This window comes from Mastacembelus armatus, chromosome 21 (genome assembly GCF_900324485.2).
Source record: "Mastacembelus armatus chromosome 21, fMasArm1.2, whole genome shotgun sequence".
Taxonomy (NCBI): Eukaryota; Metazoa; Chordata; class Actinopteri; order Synbranchiformes; family Mastacembelidae; genus Mastacembelus; species Mastacembelus armatus.
Window position 1 is genome coordinate 22144336 of NC_046653.1, and position 20937 is coordinate 22165272.

Genomic DNA, 20937 nt, shown 5'->3' on the forward strand with positions numbered 1-20937 from the left:
TACAACGTTGGAGGAACATTTGAAAAGAGTTTAATTCAGTTCATGATCAAACAACATGATCAAACAATTCCCAAGAAAAGAAGACACCTGATTAAATCTTAAATCTGTTGTTCTTATATACCTTAAATCTTTGTATTTGTAATTATCTTTCATAAACTGACCATACATCATCAGATGTATGTAGTGTCTGAGGAAAAGAACGAGATACAACCTTTTGTTCAAATCCCTGTAACTCTTGTCAAAGTACATCTGATATTTTATTTGTCCTTCAGATGTTTCAAACAGTTTTTGTGCAGCTAATACCAGAAAAGATCTGTACAAATTCTAAAATCATGTGATAAAAGACCTCCCATCCCATTTGATACTCACTGGTACACAGACTCTGGCTGTAAGAGCTTGTCATTTGTTGCTTCTTGTTAATTATAAGTGCTAGATAGTGAAAAACATAAAACCCATTGACAGAGAGAGAGAGAGAGAGGGAGTGTGTGGATCCATCATCTATTCATTCTCTAAACAACCGTCCATAAACTGCCCTTCCATTTCACAGTGTATATTTTCTTCTCTTTGAACCTTCAGCCTACAATAGAGAAGTCAGAGGTGGAGAATGGTAGATGTTCAACATATGCATTGTTTCACGGTTGACGGGAGAGTTGATGATGGTTTTGTTGCACACCTGCTAGGAGCATAAAATTCTGCACGTGCGCGGATGATGAATTGAATTCCACTTTAAATCTAGCTGGGGAAATCTTAAATCCACTACCTCAACTAAAGAAAGAGTGTTTCCTGGTAGAGCACATACTTGTTGAGAAAATTTGTATGTAACACAGGACCCATACAAACAAACTGTGGTGTCTAAAAAATAAATCAAATAAAAACAGTGATTATCTGTTGTTTTTACTTATTATTATTGTACTATGGAGATAAAAAACATTGTTTTTTTCTTAGTGGGGATGTTAAAAGGTTAATGGTTCATCTGCTGCCAACTGTTTCTTGCCTAAGTACATGTATATACAGTGACATAATGCAAAGACATGAGCAAGTATAAGTAAAATAAATCTAATTTAAAAAAATCTCTGATTGGCTTTCTCTCATCTTTTTTCCCAGCTCCCTCAGTTATGTTGGACAGCTCAGTGGACAAACAGAGGAGCTGTGGTCCTCTGCAGGTTCAGACCACTGAGAGGAGAGAAGGGGGGCAGGCCTTCGTAGCCCAGAAGCTGGCGGGTGGAGGACTCCCAGCTCAGTCCAAGCTCCAGTCGGCTGTAGATACAAGGATACTGCCGGTCGGCCCAGCAAACCCAGTCCACCGCCCTCTTTACCTGCTCCCACTGCTCAGGCCTGGTACAGAAAGTCAGTCGTTACCAAAAGTGGAAGCTACTCTGGAAATAAGTGTCAGCTGGGTTTACAAACTTCATAACTGAGGAAAACAGCTTAAACCAGGCAGGTGTGTGTCAAAGGACAGTGGGAAATGTAAGGTCATGTTTAAATAAAGATCTGTTCATTATACAGATTAGTTTCTTTTTGTGTCTATCAGATCTTGTGTCTTGGTTATTTTCATATCGACTGGTTTAACAAGTACATTTATTCAAGTACTGCACTGTATTTATCTTTTCATGCCACTAAAACTTCTTCTATGTTACAACCCAGAAGGAAATATGTGTTTTTACCCAATCACATGTATTTGACAGCTTTATATGCTTTAGTTACTACTTTTCATTTGGATCATTCATTTTAAAAGAATGATTAATGTGGTTTAGACTGTTGCTTGGACAAAAGAGGGATTGGGAAAGTATGATATGACCATATGATATGACGACCTTATTTGACTGTCTTTACGTTGTTGCTGTTGTTGTGCATGGTTGTGGTCAAACCTGGGCTGAGAGGAGTCGTTCAGGCAAAAGAGGGTGCGGAGCAGTTTGCCTTCCTCCAGCTTCTCCACCCTCATCAGCTGCAGAACCAGGAGAGTCGCTATCAGCTTCAGGATCTCTGCACAGGCCTTGACACCTGCAGCACACACGTACCTGATGTTAACATTAGTGGGAACTGGAAAGAATCAAGGTATACATTTCTAGGACAAATCTCTGGACACACTCTTCACAGATTCACTAAAACAGAGGTTTCCAATAACAACAAGCACAGTCACAGGAGAGTATTTGTGGAAAGAACTTTTTGTTGCATATGATTTGTTTCCGATTTGAGTGTCCCATCCCTGATTACCTGCATCAGCCAATCAGAAGCTGCAAGGGCAGGGATACAAGCAGGACAGTGGCCTGTGGTCCTGGAGGACTGGAGTTGGACACCCCTGATCTAGAGTATTTCTCTAATTATGGCTCTAATCATTTCTTATTTTAAATAATGACTTTACATTTAATATGAAACTTCAACTTTTCATTATGTTTTTTGTTGAAGTTTGTTGAAAAAAAAAAAAAAGGTTTGACAATTATTCCAAATCTGTACAACCTCATTCTCAGTTAAATATTTAACAATAATCTGAAATGAAAAAGTTATTTCCACTGTTAAGTCCTGAAACAGGTTCTCAGTGTTCTCACCTAGAGAATGAATGCCCTTATTTTTCAGGAACACATTGACAAAGTGGTCCACATCAACATTTATGCATTCGCCCAGTTCTGTGGTTAACATCCAGTAGCCCTCCTGCAACACACAGACAAATATCAGTTTTCCTATCATAGGTTGTAAGCAGACACTCATTTCTCACTATGCCATGGATAAGGGCAGGTAACTATATTTTTTTATAAATCCTAGGAAGACACAAAACCAAAACATTGGGTTGTAACAGTTTACACATAGGTGTTGTGGGACGCAGCACATCGATGCAATGCTTAGGACTGTCCCCTCACAGCAAGAAGGCTCCAGGTCCGAAGTCTGTTCGACCCTGGAGCCTTGTGCGGAGTTTGCACGTTCACTCTGCGTCTCTGATCCAGGGTGTACCGTTACTCTCACCCACTGTCAGCTGGGATTGGCCCCAGCCCATGTGACACGGAATTTGCCAGGATAAGTAGTAGATGACGGATAGAGGATACTGTGGGAAAACACGGGCCTCTGGACCAAAATCCACCCTGTGGCTAAACTATTTGACCCACTGCTAAATGCTGAAGCCCTTACTTGCTCCAAACTTTATAACCTGTATAACTTGCATTATAAAAATGTAAAACCAAGGACTGTATAAATTCCAATAAATATTGGATTCTGACACAATGCATCACTCTGCATCAACAGTGAGCAATACCTACCTAATGCTTAACACAAACAAATGAATCCAAATAATTTTACTAGAACAGGCTCTATTTACTTCACAGATTTAGATTTAGACTGAAACTGTCTCAGCAACACATCATTCAGGGCAGTAAAAGAGAAATTGCATGCTGAGGACATTTTGTTCTAAAGCATCAGAACTTTCATGTTGTAAATGAGGTGCTAAGTTTGTGTGGACAGCCTAGCAAGTAGATCTAACACAACATGACTGTAAGCAGCCCAAAGGATGACGAGCATAAAACGTAATCAAATAAATGAAAAACATATTGCTGTAGCAGATGCAAAGTAACTTCTCTTGTAACTTTAACTGGCTCCGATCACAGGAGCCAAAACTAAAACTGCTGTGGTTCACTCAATCACAACACTGTTAACAAAAGGTTCCAAAGTTACAACAAAGTTTAATGAGGCTTTTGAGACAGCTAGTCATCCCAGAGGACAACTGAGTTACAGAAACTAAAGCTTTCCCCAAAGCGAAGAGTTTTACTTGTCAGCAAGGACAGATTTCATTCACAGACATTAGTTTGTAAAACTCTCTGAATTCCTACATGAAAATACATCAATCTGCCTTTTTAGCTCCATCTGTTCAGTGGCAACACTGAAGGCAACCTATCAAAAATGTAAAGCATCTTAATATTAAAAGCATATAAGTCTTACTGCATGCTGCATCTGGAAGATCTTTGTCCATTTGAGCTTCAGTGTTTCTGGATTTGCTGAGTTTGTCCTGGAAAAACACAATCACAGCAGAAAAGTTAGTCAATGCTGACGTCAGTGTGAAAGCTGCTGTATATATATTTAGCACATCCAGAAAGCTAAAAATAAACACACACTTACAGTGACTTTACTTTCCGTAAAAAATGAATAATTATTTTGGGACTTACCCAAAGAATGAGGGAGCTTGTGCTGTGTCCAGCACGCCTGCAGGTAGACCACGCTTACATACCCTTCCCCTCCGAGGTCGAAGTGCAGACTGAGTTTGGGCCAGTCCACACTCGAAAGCAACACCTCCTGGTTGAATATCTACTTTGGACAGTGAGTAAGTGCGTGCATACATTTGCATCCCCTTTTGAACTTGAAACAGACCCTGGCCTGATGTCTCAGGAACTTGGTCTGAAGCTTCAGAATGAGTGAAAACACCTGACATATCTGGAGTTGCAAAACGGAGTCCGTCCCCTTTCATAGAGGAGCTACCGAATAAGACTGGAGATGCTTTCTCCTTCACTGAAATGTCAAATCTGGGCAAACTTTTTGGAGTGGGTAACCTTGTATCTCTGGGGGACACGGCGCTCATAGGTTTTGCCTCACATGAGTGCTTAACAATACGGTTCAGTATGCCAAAGCTCATGGGACTTCCAGAAAAGGGCTCATCGAGATCGGCTACCTGCTCTTTTTGGGGAACTACTCTGCGCGTCAGTATTAGTGAGTTTGGAGACCTGTAACATCTAGGTACAGGAGGAGGTGAGCAAGGAAGGGGAGCACTTTGCCTAGAAGAGCTCAGAGAAGAACCCTCATAAGCATCGGCCCTAGTATAAATCAAAGAATGGGGAGGTGGAGGAGGTGGGTGAGGAAGGGGAGCACTTTGTATAGAAGAGCTCAGAGACAAACTCTCATATGCGGAGGCCCTAGTACAAGATGAAAGTGGAGGAGGTGGAGGAGGTGGGTGAGGAAGGGGAGCACTTTGTATAGAAGAGCTCAGAGAAGAACCCTCATAATCATCGGCCCTAGTATAAATCAAAGGTTGGGGAGGTGGAGGAGGTGGAGGAGGTGGGTGAGGAAGGGGAGCACTTTGTATAGAAGAGCTCAGAGAAGAACTCTCATATGCGGAGGCCCTAGTATCAATCGAAAGTCGGGAAAGTGGAGAAGGTGGGGGGGCAGCAAAGCTTTGTTCACATAATGAAGTGCCCAGAAGGGCTCTCCCCACGGAGGGGGAGGGGGGGGAGGTATAGGCAAGTTCCTGGTTGAGCATGGCAAGCAGACAGTTTCCCATAAAAGAATCTTCAAATTCATCTTCATCGTCCTCATGTGCCTGAAATCAAACAAGAGAGAATGTAAAAAAGCAAAATGGAGTAAAAACTTATACTGCTCACAAATTAAAACTGAACAACTAACTGAGTTTAGACAAACTCTGTCAACCAAGCTTTGTCACCTTAGTTTACTTTGTTTACATTGCTTTGTCTTAACAATAACATTTAGGTTTCATTTCTCTAAAACATGTATTAGTTTTTCCACACACAGTCCATGTATTAAAAATAACAGCTCAATCTAAAAAAAAAAAAAAACTGCATTTACTGTGTTGTTTTCCCAAAAAAATTGCAAAACATGCAGCTGCCGTGTATTTGTGAGGGGACTAACCAGTGCAGACAGAAATGCCAATTCAGGAGAAAGTGCGCTATCATGTGGTGGAGACGAGTCGTCATCCTACAACGGAGAAAAACGCAGGGTTAATGAATCCCAACAAGTGAATTTGCCTTGTCCTTCACTACACACAGTGGGTTGTATGCTCACCCACTCATCTTCCTCAGAACTGCTTGTGTCCCTATGCTCAGGAGAACTCCAGCTGATGTAAGGGAGGAAGTCCACGTCTTCCTCTGCAATCAACTTAGGGACATCAGTGAAACCCTCCTCTGCTTGTTCAGAGCCCTGAAATGGGGTAGATGATTTTGTTTTACTTGGAAGCTATAAAACAACATGTGGAAAAACATCGATTGGGTGGATGTTTGTGTGTGAATACAAATAACTGAAAAAGTCTAAAAAACTGCACGAACCCTTTCCTCGATGGCCACAAAGCTGGTGAACTGAGACAGAATTGAGAACTCTTTGCTTAACTCAACAATGAAGGATTTCAACTCCGCTTTCTTCCCCTGGAAAAGCAGAAATCAACATGCAGAGGTCAGACTGGATGTTTAAACTAGAGTATGTTGCTTATAGTCTCACTCAGTGACACATAAACACACCTCATGTTCAGCTTCATCGGCATCTAGGCTTCCATCTTCATAATCCCTGATGAGGGCCCTCGCTGTGAGCTTGTGAAGAAACTGAACATACAGGAATATACGTTATAATCATAATTTAATCCTAACTTAATTATCCAGGGGGGTTTTCCAGAAAGCAGGTTCAACAGACTCTGAACTTCACCCTGAGCTCTGAGGACTATAAAAAGGTCTATGCCCTTCAATCCAATGGACCAAAAGCACCTGGCAGCAGCTCTAAATGAAATATGGGAACACCGTAGAAACAGGTAAGGCATATGCTACTCCATATGCTCATTATTATAATCTCATTTGGTTTAAGCATTAAAGAAATTAAACATCGTTCACTGGTTTTATTACATCATTCAGTGGCTTTTATTTCAAACGACACAGTCAACAGCCTAACCCATCACATCTTGAGGTCTGGACAGGGGGTGAGTGGTGCTCTATCCACAGAGTGTAACAAAAGAGGTGCATCCTATAGATTTAATTTGAGGATAAATCCATGGTGTACATGTGAGGAACGTAACTGACTCCCAGATAAAATAATAACTGTTTCTGGAACAGAAACTTTGGGTTTCCCTCAACACAGGGTTAAACGACTGAGTTTTCACTAAACCTGCTTTGTGGAATGCCCCCAGTTTTGTCAGAGAAATCATATTATACGGGTAATTGGAGAACGTGATTTATACACCGTACATTTGTGTATACGTATACATGCAGCAGATTATTACAGAGATTTCTCCTGTTCCCAAGACTTAGTTTGAAACGATGGGTCACTGAACTCAACTACATGGTGATACAAGACAGTGCTTTCTGACTTTTTTGTGTGTCAGAACAGATGACAGCACGGTGAGCGATACAAAGGAAGACAGAACAGAGCTCCTTTTCACAGTGTTCCCACTCTGCTGCCTTCTCTATCTGCAGTCTTTTGTCATCCACCTGAAGACACTGTATACCTGAGAAATGGGCCACGTCCAGGAGAAATCAAAAACCATGTTTCTCATTTATATGACAGTTTAGAAATCCGCTTACCGGAGAAAGTTGCTAAATGCTTAGTGCATGTAGACCTCAGGGTAAACTATTAAGGTGCGCGTGTTGTGCGAAACACAATTACTTTAATGTTTGACTTATTTATTGGCCGAGGTAGTTAACCACATTCAGCAGCTGACATTAGACATTTGCAGCAGGTTCAGCTGAGACTGTGAATGTGCATGTTCTTACTGTGCCCCTGGTCTTCTGCAGATCACTGGTTGACACCATAGTTTTGAGCTCTTGGCCACTCAGGTTTCCAAGGAGGGTGGCCTGTATGAACCGAATAGTTGCAGTTTTATATAAGTTAAGAATTTGCTGCATATTTATGTTCATTTTTCAATGTTATGTTTTGGCTGTTGATTATAGAAAACAATAACTGGCTGCAATTTCTTGCAGTCTTTAGGCTCTGGGAAAGAGTCATGAGCATTTTCAATAGTTCCCCATATTTTAAAGACTTTATAACAATTCACTTTGCAATCGTATATAAACTACATACCTGAGTGCAGTGCGGCACAAAGCCGTAAACCAGGGTGTGACAGTCATTGAACAGAGCATGGAGCTGCTTGGGAGCTTGTACAGGAGTGGGTGCTGCCGGGTTGAACTGCTGCCACTTCACTGACACTGAGCTGCAGCCAGGAGACGCCATACGCTTCACCTGACATGTGACCTGCAGCCAGAACAGACAAAGTAACAGTGCTTATTTCATCTGATGTGAGTTGTAGCATTGGAAATACAGTAGGACTGAAAAAAATCCTCCTGTGAAATAGGAGTTTGGTGAGTGAAACTATATGATGATGATGGAGCAGTCAGTCTTACCTTTTCTGCCCAATTGTGTTTCGTTTTCGTGTCAAAGAATTCATAGGCTCCACCCCCTGCCTGGGCAAGTGCTCTCAGCATGTGCCGATTAGCTGTTGGGCTGAAATAACAAGGAGAAACACAAAAACACACCTTGAAAATGAATCAATCAAGTTAATATCCTAACACTCCACGTACGACCCTGTGCCCTGTTCACACCTGAGGCCGAAGGTAAAGAGGCGGCTGTGCTGAACGTTGTCTCTGAGCAGCTGCAAAGTGAACTCCGTGTTCTGGATGTGTCCGTCTGACAACAGCAGCAGATTCCTGAGGCCGCGGGACGGGGGCAACAAACTGAGAGCCCGGAGAGGCCGCCACAGCTCGGTGCTGCCCCCTTCTGGAGGGAACAGCTGATGGAAAGAGATAAGCTGAGTTTTTAGATGCCACATTCATGTAACGCCATTATTAACAGCATTGTGAAGACATTGTGAATTTTTGACCCTGAAAATATGTCCAACTCCTGAATGGTTGCACCCGGGCTGTTTCATGTAAATGTTACACTAATACAATCATATCAGCTCATTCATAGAAGATATACAGTTTACATCTGGTTTCACTGTACAATAAACATTTATTATAACCTGAAACATTCTTTAGTTTAAAATGTTAATTGTTATACTATTGAACTTTAGGATTTAATCATATCAATCAATGGAAATAACTACATGAAATAAAGCACCAGCAGCCTTTTAAGTTTGATTTTAAAAACAATATATGCTTGTTTCATGTCAGATTTCTGCAGTGATGCTACTCAATATGACAAGAGCTTCCAGGCTGAACAACGGTGTTAAATAATCTGTCAAACCTCACCCTGATAAATCTGTCAGCTGCCTGTCGAACTTCAACAAGTGGCTGTGCTGTCAGGAAAGCTTCTTTGTGATCTGACGTACACAAACAGCAAACGGGAATCAGGACAAACATCATGACTATGACTACTGCCTAGTATGCTGATTTCTTACTTTTGCAGAATATTTGGTAAATTCATTATATATGAGAAACTGAAGAGATTGAAGCTACAAAAAAAACGTAATCTTTCATGTAAAAAGAGTGTAGACTTCTCATGGTAAAAAGTGTCCATTTACAGAACCCTTGCACTGATGGAATTAAATAATATTAATATTACATGTACCTGAAACTTATCTCGCATGTGATGAAATGCTGAAATACTCTTGTGTGTGTAAAACTGTCCTGTCAGTAAAACTGACCTGTGCCAAACAAAATGACATTAAGTCGAAGGTTGTGGTCGAGGGTTTTGAGGACCTGCAGGGCGATTCTCTGGGCCATGCGGAAAGACTCCCCCTTCATGGACTCAGACGTGTCCAGCAACAGGACGACTTCATCACATGCTGAACCGGAGCCGACATCAAAGTGTGGATAGAAAACCAACATGCAAGCCTAGAGGAGAGATTAAAAGTTAGTGTGAAAAGTAACAGACAGAGAACATGAGGAAAACTGAAAGACAGACCTGGCTGTCTTTGTCAGGGTGTTTCTCCACCCACATCCTGGGCAGGTGGACATCAGACAGAGTGACTGACAGCTGGAAACCATCTGGACCAATGACCTCTCCTGGCAGCACACTCACCACTGCCTTACAGGCTGTTCTCTATGAGATCACTCACACACACACACACACACACACACACACACACACACACACACACACACACACACACACACACACACACACACACACACACACACACACACACACACACACACACACACACACACACACACACACACACACACACACAGAAACAAAGAGAAGGAAATCTGAAATTGAACTAAAAAACAAATTATCTCCAACCAAAAATAAATGAATCTCTGTGTTATGATAAAACAAAGAAAAGCAGACACGTTGTAGTGACACACTGTAGTTCAATATATTCAGTAATTAGCACATAAACGAGAGGTACAATAGACGACTGAACCCTATTAGTAGGGGTCTATGAAAACAAAACATTGATGAGTGAACATTTTTACACTAAAGAGGTGGTGACACATCAAAACACCAAATATTTTCAAGAACTTAATTCCTTGATTGATCTAAATATTGAGATATTCAGCCTATTTTGGTAGACACTATATTTTTACTTGATTTGCTTTTTGCCTCTTTTTCTGGACCTTTGTACACTTACATAGGAATCCAACTACCTAATCAAAATACACGATGACTGAAGTGTAAAACAGCCAAATTACCTTCATCTTGACTTGGTGAGTAATGCACTGCAGACTGGTGATTTCATGGGGCATCTCTATTGACATGTCCAGGGTGAACTCTCTGAGAGAAGGAAACAAAACATTAACACATTTGTTAATACACACATTTACAGTACACTGCATTATCACAAAGTCTTACAGGGGAGGACACAAAGACAAACACAATTTTGTAGCCAAATGTTCTACACTGACAATGATAACTAACCAATTAACAATAATGTCGGTGATTCATTCTTTGTGGATGTACAGGTCAGCAGGTGTGTTATTTCACCACACTGCACCACCGCTTACTTCATCTGGAGTCAAAATGAAGCTAAACACAGAGACAGTCAAAATACATATAACATGCAACATAACTCACCTTGTGCTTGCTGCGTCCTCGGTCACACGCACCTTCTTCACAGTGACCTGATGAGTGATGCAAACAAAAGTCAAGCACACGGGGACAATCTACTGCATCGTGTCATGACAGGAAGACACAAGCCTAATGCAACACAATGAACACTGGCAAAAACTCAACAACTGTAACACAATTGCGGCCTGGGATTGTTTATTTGTCCCTCCTTTTAAAAAACAAATAGACACAGCACATGCAACACAATCCATCATATCCAAACTAACATCTGGACTGTGATAAAAGGTTTAGCCTGATGAAGGCAAACTATAAAGGCAAACCAAGAAAAAGTACAGACATGTTCCACTATGTCTGATATGTGCTGCTGTGTCAGACATTTAACTAATGAGAAGGAATGAAATAAACCACAGCGATACTTGGCTCCTCTCACCTGGGTGGTCTGGTTGAGAGCTGCACTCTCCTGCCATGGAGCCACACTCCCAGGCAGAGAGAAGAAAATACTCCCATCTCTGACGATCAGCTCAGACACAAAGGTAACTTTAATGAGAACAGTTGCACCAGGTGGCAGGTTGCCCACACTGATGGTGAATACATCCTGCAGGGAGCACAGAAAACGATTCAACAGTCAAAATTAGAAACTGCTAGACTTAAGAGCTTGATCATGCACATGATGATTATGATGATGTGAGAATGTACAGGGGCGTCCTGATCCATGAGGTAAGCTCCATGGCCTTTCTCAATAGCCTGCTTGTACTCCCTGCGGGCCTTCTCTTTCTCCTTCACCTGAGGACCAGACAGACACAAAACGTAACTAGTTAATCTAGTTTTGCAAATAATCCCATGACGTTTGTTTTATCCTTTAGGTTGCACTGGTGGGTGAGGTTTGCCAAACATGCATGGAATGCCTCAGCTGTTAATTAAAAGAGCAGCGTGTAAACACTGGTCAAAACATGTAAAAGCAACAGAGATAAGAAAAATCACAGTACATATTATATCACTGTTGTACTGTCTGACAACTTTTGTCACTTCTCACTGAGAATAATGTAATGAAATAACATATTAAATAATAAAGAAACAGAGTAACTGATGGTAAATGCTAAACTGATGTTACCTGTCCCACCACATGTTTCCCATTGATGAAAGCTTCAAATCCACACACTGCAGCAAAATCATCCAGTGGGAAAACATACTTCGCCTCGATGGGCACTGAGCTCATGTTGGTGTATTTCTGGAAGATGATGACCTATAAGATGACCCAACACAGGACAGATGAAAGACATGTCGTTAATGCTTCACCCGAGATGTGAGACAGTAAACGGCTTTATATTAAGTAGTCTAATGCACTGTAATAAATAATAAAAAAAAAAACAGAATCATTTTTGTTCACCTGAGAGAGCAGATCCATCAATTTGCACCTTACATGGACACCCTGCAGAGGGAGCTGCTGACCAGCGCTGTCCAAAAGACCCGCTGTCACGTCCTCCAGTGGGTTTTTAATGTTTTCAACCCCATCATCCTCTGACATAAGCTCTACATCCACACACAATTATGCAAAACACTTGTTTGCTTGCACATACATTTAACATTTTACATAGTTACTATTTACTGTATGGTGTACGATATTTATTGCAGTATATATATCTGTTTTCCATGATCTACATAGCAGATACTTCTATAAATCAATAAAACTGACTGTATTTACCATTGTTACATAATTTGCAACATTTAAAGAAAGTCACCACATTTCTGTAAATTCCGCATGAAAATGTTATGAAATATGTTAGAAAACAGGAGACTGTTAGGAAAATTATAAAGGCAAAAGCTGTACAGAAACATGTTTTGATTACACTTATGAGCAATTCTCTTCTTCCAAGAGTGGAAAAGCCTGTGAGGACAACTGTACTTCGGTGTTCGGTGCTCACCTGGGCCAGAAGAGGCCAGACACGGCTCAGCTGAGGTGTCAATAGCAGGACTGAACTCTGACAGCTGGTCTCCCTCAATGCTGAACTGAACCACATACTTCAGCTTCACCTGATCAGGACTGTACACCACGTATTCATCATCCTTGAGCACAAATACAGTTACACATGTCAGAGTATATACACAGGCACAGATATGCTAGGGCTGAGTGATGCTAAGTCAAATAAATTTGACAGAATACAGCCATACTGACGGTATGACAGTATGTTTACAGTCATTAGTAATTTGGATTTAATAAAATACTAAGTGAACTAATTCATCGATGATTTCATTTGTCATATAAAATTAGTTTTGATTAACAGAAGAATAAAGTAGAAAACATATTTTAGCTGAATAATCAATCTATATTTCCTTGTTTAGCTCTCTAAAGCAAACCAAACCACACTAGGATTAAAAATCTGAGAAGTCAATTTGACTGGTTTGCACTGCCAAGATAAATTACTGATTTATGTCTCAGTAATGGGAGTAAAATACATATTAGACACACTTAATTTAGATGTCTGTCCAATTATCTAGTTATCCTTTTATCTATATTCACACACAATCTTACCCCAAACTCTGACTGCGTCTTAGGGGTGCAGCGGACCCCGTGCACGCTGTGGTGTCCTTCAGGAGCCTGGGTCAGTGTGACATCTATCTTGAGGACGTCTTTGCACCGTCCCAACGCCACATCACACACCAGCAGCAGCCGAGAGCCGTCTGTCACACTGGGCTTGGAGTATTTCAAACTGGTGCTGTGGATTTAGAAAATGGAGAACAAAAGACAGGCTTACTGAAGATGTCTGCCCTGTTACTATCTGGGTTTTCATATGATGAAGTGGTGCAACTGAGGATCAGAGGCTCAATAGTGCAATATCATCTTCTTTTGTTCTGACCTTGTTTTTTTTTTTTTTTTTTATGTATGCCATTAAAAAGAGTAACTTGTAAATCAAATAAAGGACAAGCTAACTCATATTGTGTGGCTTGTAAAGACATTTTTCATGGAATAAACCTGGTCCCTTTCAGATTTTCTACTAACCTAACAGCATCACTGAAGTAGATTCCACTGCCCAGATTACCAACATCTGTTCTCTCTATTCCATGATGCTCCACTCCAACACGGGGCAACAGGAGACCACTACGGAGACGGAGAAAACACTGAGTCGTAAAATCAAAGTTTTATTTCATAACTGTTCAGTGGAAGATGTAAATTATACTGTACCTGTCAGACAGTCAGTGTCACCACATCACAAACATGCTTACACTGCTTAAATATTTTTACATTAACATTACTTATCTATCATAGCTGTAGGGTGATGATGGGAAAAAAATACAAAACATACAAATACAATGGGAGAAATTGTAATATAGTTGAACTTTATTTACAGAATAAAAAACATTTTCATCATTAATACACAAATCCTGAAATGTTTTGGTATGTGTGTGAGAATATAATTATGTTATTAATATATTTGTATAGTTACATACAGAGAGCCCCTAATAGGAAATAGCTGGCCATCACATTGAATTGTGTGTGTATGTGAGATCTCACCGAGACACGATTCCCACAAAGTTGCTGGGGCTGGAGGAATGGAGGAGGGGCTTAATATTTCCGAGGTCACTCCTAAATGTCTGAAGCTCCACCCCTCTGCAGACCTGCAGAACCTGCTGGATCTGCAGTTTACTGCAAATCAAACAAAAACACTCACAGTGAGGTGCCACAAATATCTGACAAAATATACAATACTTATACATTATATTTATAGATGTATGGATGAACACTACTGCCTACGTTAGGTTTTAAAACACATACAAAACATTGTGTCACACTGTGGTAAAAAATTATAGGTTGTTTGGTGAATTACTGGTTGATTTGCAGTTACTTAAGTCACTTATAGGCCATTTACAGTATCATTGAATACTGAATACTGAAGCACTGAATAAAAATGGATTTTCAGTATTGTCTATGTCTTGAGAAAAGTAAAAGCTAATAAAGATTACACTGCATTCTGTGCCTCTAAATGCTCTTTGCATTGGAAATTTACCAGGCTCTTATAAGAGTCCATAAGAGCAAATGGCTTTAAACTGGAATACATAAAACAGGGAGAGTGCATTTATATCTCCAACAGGTTTTGTGAATACACGTGTGTTGGCTGGCAGCAAATAGAGATACAGGTATTTCTGAGGAGATACAGTACCTGTCCTGCAGCAGAGCAGTCACAGCCTCATACTCAGGGCTGCTGGGAGGAACAGTCTCTATGCTGCACCTCAGAGCGCGGTACTTCCCCAGACAGGAATTTGTGGGACTTCTCAGAGTCATCTCACTTACGTGCAGAACATCTCTAATTAACTTGATATAGAAATGAACATGCTCACATTAGTCTGGATACAGATTTGGGACACATTTAGCAGGTATTCACATTCATTCAAAGCATGATTTTTTTTTTTTTTTTTTTTAATGTATGTGTATTTTGTGTTTGTGCTTGTATTCACATGTTGTGTATTCTCTGTGTCACCTGACAAAGATCCAGCTTCTGAGAGATAAGCTTGGTGTTGCGAACTAAGCGAGGCTGGAAGCGTCTGTGAGGCAGCAGTGTGTACACTTCTGCCATGAGAGAAGTCACCTCTGCATAATTTGACTCATTCAGCTTCTTCTGAGCCTGAAGTAACAAGCCTTCTGCTCTGCTCACCTACACAAACATTCACACAAGGCATGGAGCACAAACATAATCCCAATGAGACTCATGATTAGTCTTTTCGATGAGTTGAAATGAGGAACAGGCAGATGGGACAGCTGAAAGTAGGCTGAGATTTGACAGAGTTATCGACTTAGAAAACCTTACGTCATTGAGGCTGAGCTGGTCGATCGAAACTGTGAGGACGTTGTCAAGGCAGCCCAGAGCTTCAGTCCACAGCAACTCCACAAACACGCCCACCTCCTGTGATAAGCTTCCAGTGTTCAGTCTCTCCTCCAGCAGGAGCTGCCAGTCCGACAGAACACATCGATCAGCTAAACAAATGTCTATAAGATACTATATGATGCATATCAGAAATATTTGTAAGTCAGAACATAAATATGTGCAGAATATACTGCAGTAATTCAATTAAGACAATCAAGACAATTTAGTGTAATGAATTTTTACAATTTGTATTATTATTGTCCTCTCTCTTACTAATACGTATGTGTGCTGAAAACCACAATGCCTGTAGCAAACCAGGGAACTTCCGTTATTCTCATAATTCTAATACTACTTTGGATAAAACTTACACCAAAATGTGCAAACCATTCAATTAACGTGCAGAGAGTGAGTCAGACCTGCTGCAGGGCGGCAGAGCCCAGGTTCTGAGCCTGCAGAGGGATGCTGTCCCTCAGCTGCAGACCAGTAGCCTCCAGGGTCTGCCTCAGGGCCTGGTACACTTCTAGAGCTTCCTCTGATGTGGAGAGAAACACCAGCATATCCTTCACCGCTGCTTTCTGTCAGAACAAACACAGTCCCAGATATTGATTCTGCTGGGGCTAAAAATGTAAAACTTTTGTGGGTTTATCTACTGTCTTCATGAAGGTCTAAATGCTGTCTCAGAGGTTTTTCCTAATTGAAAAGAAAGCAATTCTTGGGTAAAACTGAATAACTGTATTTACTGTGTGTCTTGGCCTATAAATTGAAACAGATATTGAAACACAAATGTATATATGCATGTAAACAGGTCACAAAAGTGTAGCAATAAAAAGGTAAGCAAACAAAAATGAAGACGAGCTGAAAAGAAATAAAATGAACACTTTATACTATACCTACCTTGGGTTCTACATCATTGGCCCAGTACCTGACCACACGGTACTGCTGTCCATTATTTCCTTTCGAACTCTGAAGCTCCAGCACACACCAAGTATTGCTGTTTATCTTGAGAGGAACACAATATTGTTAAAATTAATAATTCTGCTACTACTACTGTAATCGGATTATTACTGAGATTAAAGTAAATCACAGCTTTACCTTTTCAAAGATCAAATATTTTGCCACTTGAAAACGATCCGGATATGATGGAAGATCAGAATCGGTTTCAGTATAAATTCTGTAAAATTTAACAATTAACAAAAATCTAAATTATTCTCCTGCACCCTGAGATGGCAAAGTTTCTGTGGCATGTGAAAGCTATACTTTTTAGTACTTTTGTCTTTTATGTGTTTGACTAAATGAATGCTAAAGAAGGAAAATATAAAAGTGGTTATTGAAAATTCATGTGAAATAAGAGGCTTAAATAAATAACTGTATTGTCTTACCACATGTAAGACAGAAATAGGTAATAGCTTATCAAAATGTCTTCATAAAGGCCTGGATAAAGAAGATTAGAACTATTGTAATCATCTGTAAAAGCAATTAATATTACCCAGTGTTATTGTAGCACACTATGAATGGCCAGTATAATGACATTATGATTAGTTTTTACACCTGAACTTTTCCAGGACATTTCCATGCCTCTCCGGTGCATCCGTCTTCTGAGTCACACTGACAGAGTGACCTCCGAGTGGCTCAGGAAATGCTTTGTTTGTTGGTACTTTGGACACTACAATGCACAAGACAGAACAGACACAAATCTATAACTTACTCAACCACAGCCCAAATGTTCTGCAAGAGCTGGTATGTGCTCAAATCTAAGTACACACAGACTATGTAATCACTTGATAATCGCTCAGTACACTGCATGTTTGAATTGTCTTAGAATGTGTAACAAATGGAGTACTGGGCAAGGCTCATCAGAAACACTCCCTTTATGACCCAAAGAATGTCCATATATCAATGTGACAACATGCTGAGCCAGTGTCAACTAAAGAAACTCATAACCCTGTGGGAGTGTTACATGGAAACACTGGCTGACTGTGTAATTATGAGTCATTGTACTAGAAATGGGTGGAGACCTTATACTGCTTTAGTTAACTGGTTGATAGAGTAGGCTACCTAAAAAAACAAGATGATCAGTGGTTAGCGTTTTACATTCCTACATCATTGACTGAATAAACAGTGTAGAAAGCCACACTACACAGGCTGCAAAATTTCAAATTTTAATTTGAAAGCTTCATTTATAGACAGATAAATAATGTGTTTTTATATTTAGAAAACTCAGGGTTAGGGTTAGGGATACCTAAACCTCATGATCCATTAGTTTACTACTAGTTACAAAGGATCCAACACAGCTACATTTGTAAATGCTTTGTGTTTGTAATGGGCCATGTTAGAACTCCTTATACCATTATAATCATGGCATTGTTTGTTCTTTATGCTTAAAAGAGAGTTGTTATTTAATATCTAGCAGTAAATATTACTAGCAATGATTTAATATCTTTAACCTACAGTATGACAAGCTTGACATGAAGAAATTCCAGTAAAACGTCACAGTATCCAACTTTGAAAAACATACATATTTAGTTTTTTGATTTCATGAGGCCCTGACACAGGTATGGTCTGTCTTTGAAACATCATTAGATACTGTATGTGTACATAAGATATAAAAAAGAACTGACGATGTTAAAATCATGTGCAGCATGATTGTTTTCTAACCCTCTATATGTTGCATATAAAATCTGCTTAGTATTTATCAATATCTATGGGTTTTTTGGGAACATACTCCTTTCTCTAAAGATAATACCTTGATGCTTTGGTGAGGAGATAAGAGCAAGTGAAGAAGTATCCAGTTTGTATTCATCCAATGGCAGAAGGACTCCTCTGTGCACGCAGCTGTAGATATAATCCAGCCCGACCACTGGGGTCTGGTATTTTTGGATGCAACGCAACCTGTTAGAGCTCAGGCTCGACACATCACTAGTCACTATCAGAGAGCACTGTGGGCAGACAACGGAGAGCAAGAAGTGATGTGGATATAGATGGAATCGAGAATCACGCTCACTGTAACACTGTGTTGCATATGTTCAATCATGCAAGTTGCATTTTTTAATACTTTTATAGGATATTACTTTGTATATTTAGCTTGACATCTCTGCATGCAGGCTGATATTACTCAGACCTGGTGCTAAGAAACCATCTAGAGCACAGGTGTCCAACTCCAGTCCTCAAAGGTCACTGTCCCTGCCCAACTCACTGCTGATTACCTGCCTCAGGTGTGTTCACCCAATCAGAAGCTGCAAGGACAGGGCTAGTTGGGAAACAAGCAGGACAGTGGCCCTCAAGGACTGGAGTTTGACACGTCTGATGTACAGGAAAGAATGACCACATCGACCTACCTGTTTATTGACCACAAAGGAAATGCTGCCTCCATTGTCGATTATCATTGATTTCAACCTCTTCTTTTCTTTGACGGGCAAATACTTCAGCTCCAAAAGCACAGAGCAGTTCTTGAACACAGCCATGACTGTGAGAACAGGACACAAGAACAGTGAAATACCTGTTGCTTCCTTAACAGCCCCCTACACACTTATACACATATACACACATACATTATACACACATACATCTATACACACAACACACAGCTGAATCTGCTTTGCTGTCAAACAAACCCGGAAACAAGTCCCTTTAAAACAAATACAAACTGTACCAGGTCTTAAGAGTTTGTGGTGAAAACAACACTAACATTATTTAACTTACTCTGTACAGCGAATATGAAAAGAGTAAGACAAACAAAAGTAGCATTAAATTAAATAACTTAAAACTAGCAAAGCGAAGCTGCCTAAACGCTATTATTATACTTTTAGCCGACGTAAACAACCGGCTAAACAAAGAAGTTACGGTTTACTTTGCTGTAAATACGCAGACGAGGCTCCTCTGGCTGTTGTCAGAAAGGGAAGGTTAGTCCTTGTGTCACATGAACTGATGAAAAATACAAAGCTGCAGGTTAGCTTAGCATCAAGCTAGCATCGCGACAGGTTTGACTTCTGGTTTCATTTCAAAATAAAGGCCCGACCCTAAGCTCATACTGTCCTCATAAATGAATATACCACACAAACATCCCCTTGTTGTTTTTAAATCAAAATTCAATCGAACTCAATTAAGTGTATGTTCATTTCAGTATTTAGAAATTCCCTAACATCAAATAAAACAGTGTGTATTTCTCTTATTTCTAAAGGAATTGTTTTAGGATTTCCTACTAATTTCTTTCTTGAAGCAGTGTGATGTAAAGCTCTGTACCACTCTCTCTATGTCTGCATGGCAAATATGAAGCAACAGCCAGGAGACAGACAGACTGGGCCTGACACTCATCACAACATTCCTCATGGTTGCAGTTGTGCTGTTTGGATTTCATGGCACATTTACTGTATTGTTTGTTCTTGCCATAGATGATAGAGATATAGGGCATGAAAACAAAACCTAAATGACTATGGATATGAAAAGAAGGGGACTGACTGATTTTTTTTTCCTCTGCTGTACAAAATTTGGTTTAATGTGGCTTTATTTCTGTTATCAGTGGAAATCTCAGCAGCAGCATCTATTTGATATAAGCTGGAGTCATTTGAGCTTTAAATCTAATAAATGCAGTTATTTAGACAACTGAGGAAAAGTGAACTGAACAGTGAGAAACAACCATTATTTTTAGAATGTGGTGCTTGATAAATTAGACTCGGACCAATTTACTTTGAAAGGCACATCACAAGAGTGGGCGTAGTCTCTATGAGTCTGTTTCCCCTCAAAGTAAACACAAATTCCTGTTATCCACATGGACTGCTCTATTTATAGCGCAGGGCCAGGCTGCCCTCGTCTGGATGATCAGGTGTAATAAAAATAACAGAGGATGAGAAAAGGGGAGGACGGTGCTTAAAAATAATGTCCCCAAAAAGCTAATTTTTTCAATAAAACAGGAGACACTAAGAGTATGAACAACCTCTATACAAATCTGAGAGGGAATCAGATGAGGAGAATATACAGTTTGTAACATAAACAAAAATTACCCTGAACTGAAGAATTGCTGTGTTTTAATATCAAACATCAGTAATTAGCAGCTCAGTGCAAAAGTCAGACAAACAGTTATTACACACTGAAAGATTCATACAGTAGAAATTCCAGCCTGTGCAAGGGAAGTCTAGATTGTCTTCATTTATTAATACTCGTACATGATTACAAATGTGCGAGGGAATAATGCATTACCACAGATTTGTTATCATGCATTTCCCATAACGTTTTCAGTCATGTGTGACTATTAATAAATGAAGACATCTAGACATCCCTTGCACGTGCTGGAATTTCTACTGCATGAAACTTTACGTTGTTTTTCTGTTTCAGCTCAGTGCCATGGCAGAAGATACACCATCTGCTGATTAATTGTTATAAACTG

The 20937-nt window shown here is 40.1% G+C and overlaps 1 protein-coding gene across 1 annotated transcript; it reads right to left on the minus strand.

The window, feature by feature from the left end:
- Positions 1-14: 14 nt before the first annotated feature.
- Positions 15-19530, minus strand: parp4 (poly (ADP-ribose) polymerase family, member 4). The gene is made up of 36 exons (XM_026296272.1): positions 19405-19530; positions 18893-19020; positions 18301-18493; positions 17106-17220; positions 16650-16728; positions 16452-16556; positions 15974-16132; positions 15501-15638; positions 15174-15347; positions 14856-15007; positions 14210-14341; positions 13697-13795; positions 13229-13412; positions 12621-12762; positions 12086-12228; positions 11810-11941; positions 11395-11481; positions 11129-11293; positions 10705-10751; positions 10323-10404; positions 9589-9726; positions 9329-9518; positions 8934-9004; positions 8286-8473; positions 8088-8187; positions 7768-7938; positions 7461-7541; positions 6222-6302; positions 6033-6128; positions 5773-5907; positions 5620-5685; positions 4149-5293; positions 3925-3991; positions 2547-2649; positions 1869-2001; positions 15-1335 (listed from the first exon to the last, which is right to left on the minus strand). Exons 2-36 carry the CDS (start codon positions 19016-19018, stop codon positions 1128-1130), a joined length of 5427 nt encoding a protein of 1808 aa, XP_026152057.1. The 5' UTR covers positions 19019-19020; positions 19405-19530; the 3' UTR covers positions 15-1127.
- Positions 19531-20937: the final 1407 nt, after the last annotated feature.

Bases quoted from the DNA above. Each gene is read 5' to 3' on its own strand.
- parp4 (XM_026296272.1), bottom strand. From the start codon at position 19,018: ATGGCTGTGTTCAAGAACTGCTCTGTGCTTTTGGAGCTGAAGTATTTG. The intron at 15,348-15,500 runs GTAAGGTTTTCT...ATGTTTGTGTAG, and splicing joins ACCAGCTCAGCCTCAATGAC to GTGAGCAGAGCAGAAGGCTT. The intron at 2,650-3,924 runs GTAAGACTTATA...TGTGTGTTGCAG, and splicing joins TCTTCCAGATGCAGCATGCA to GAGGGCTACTGGATGTTAAC.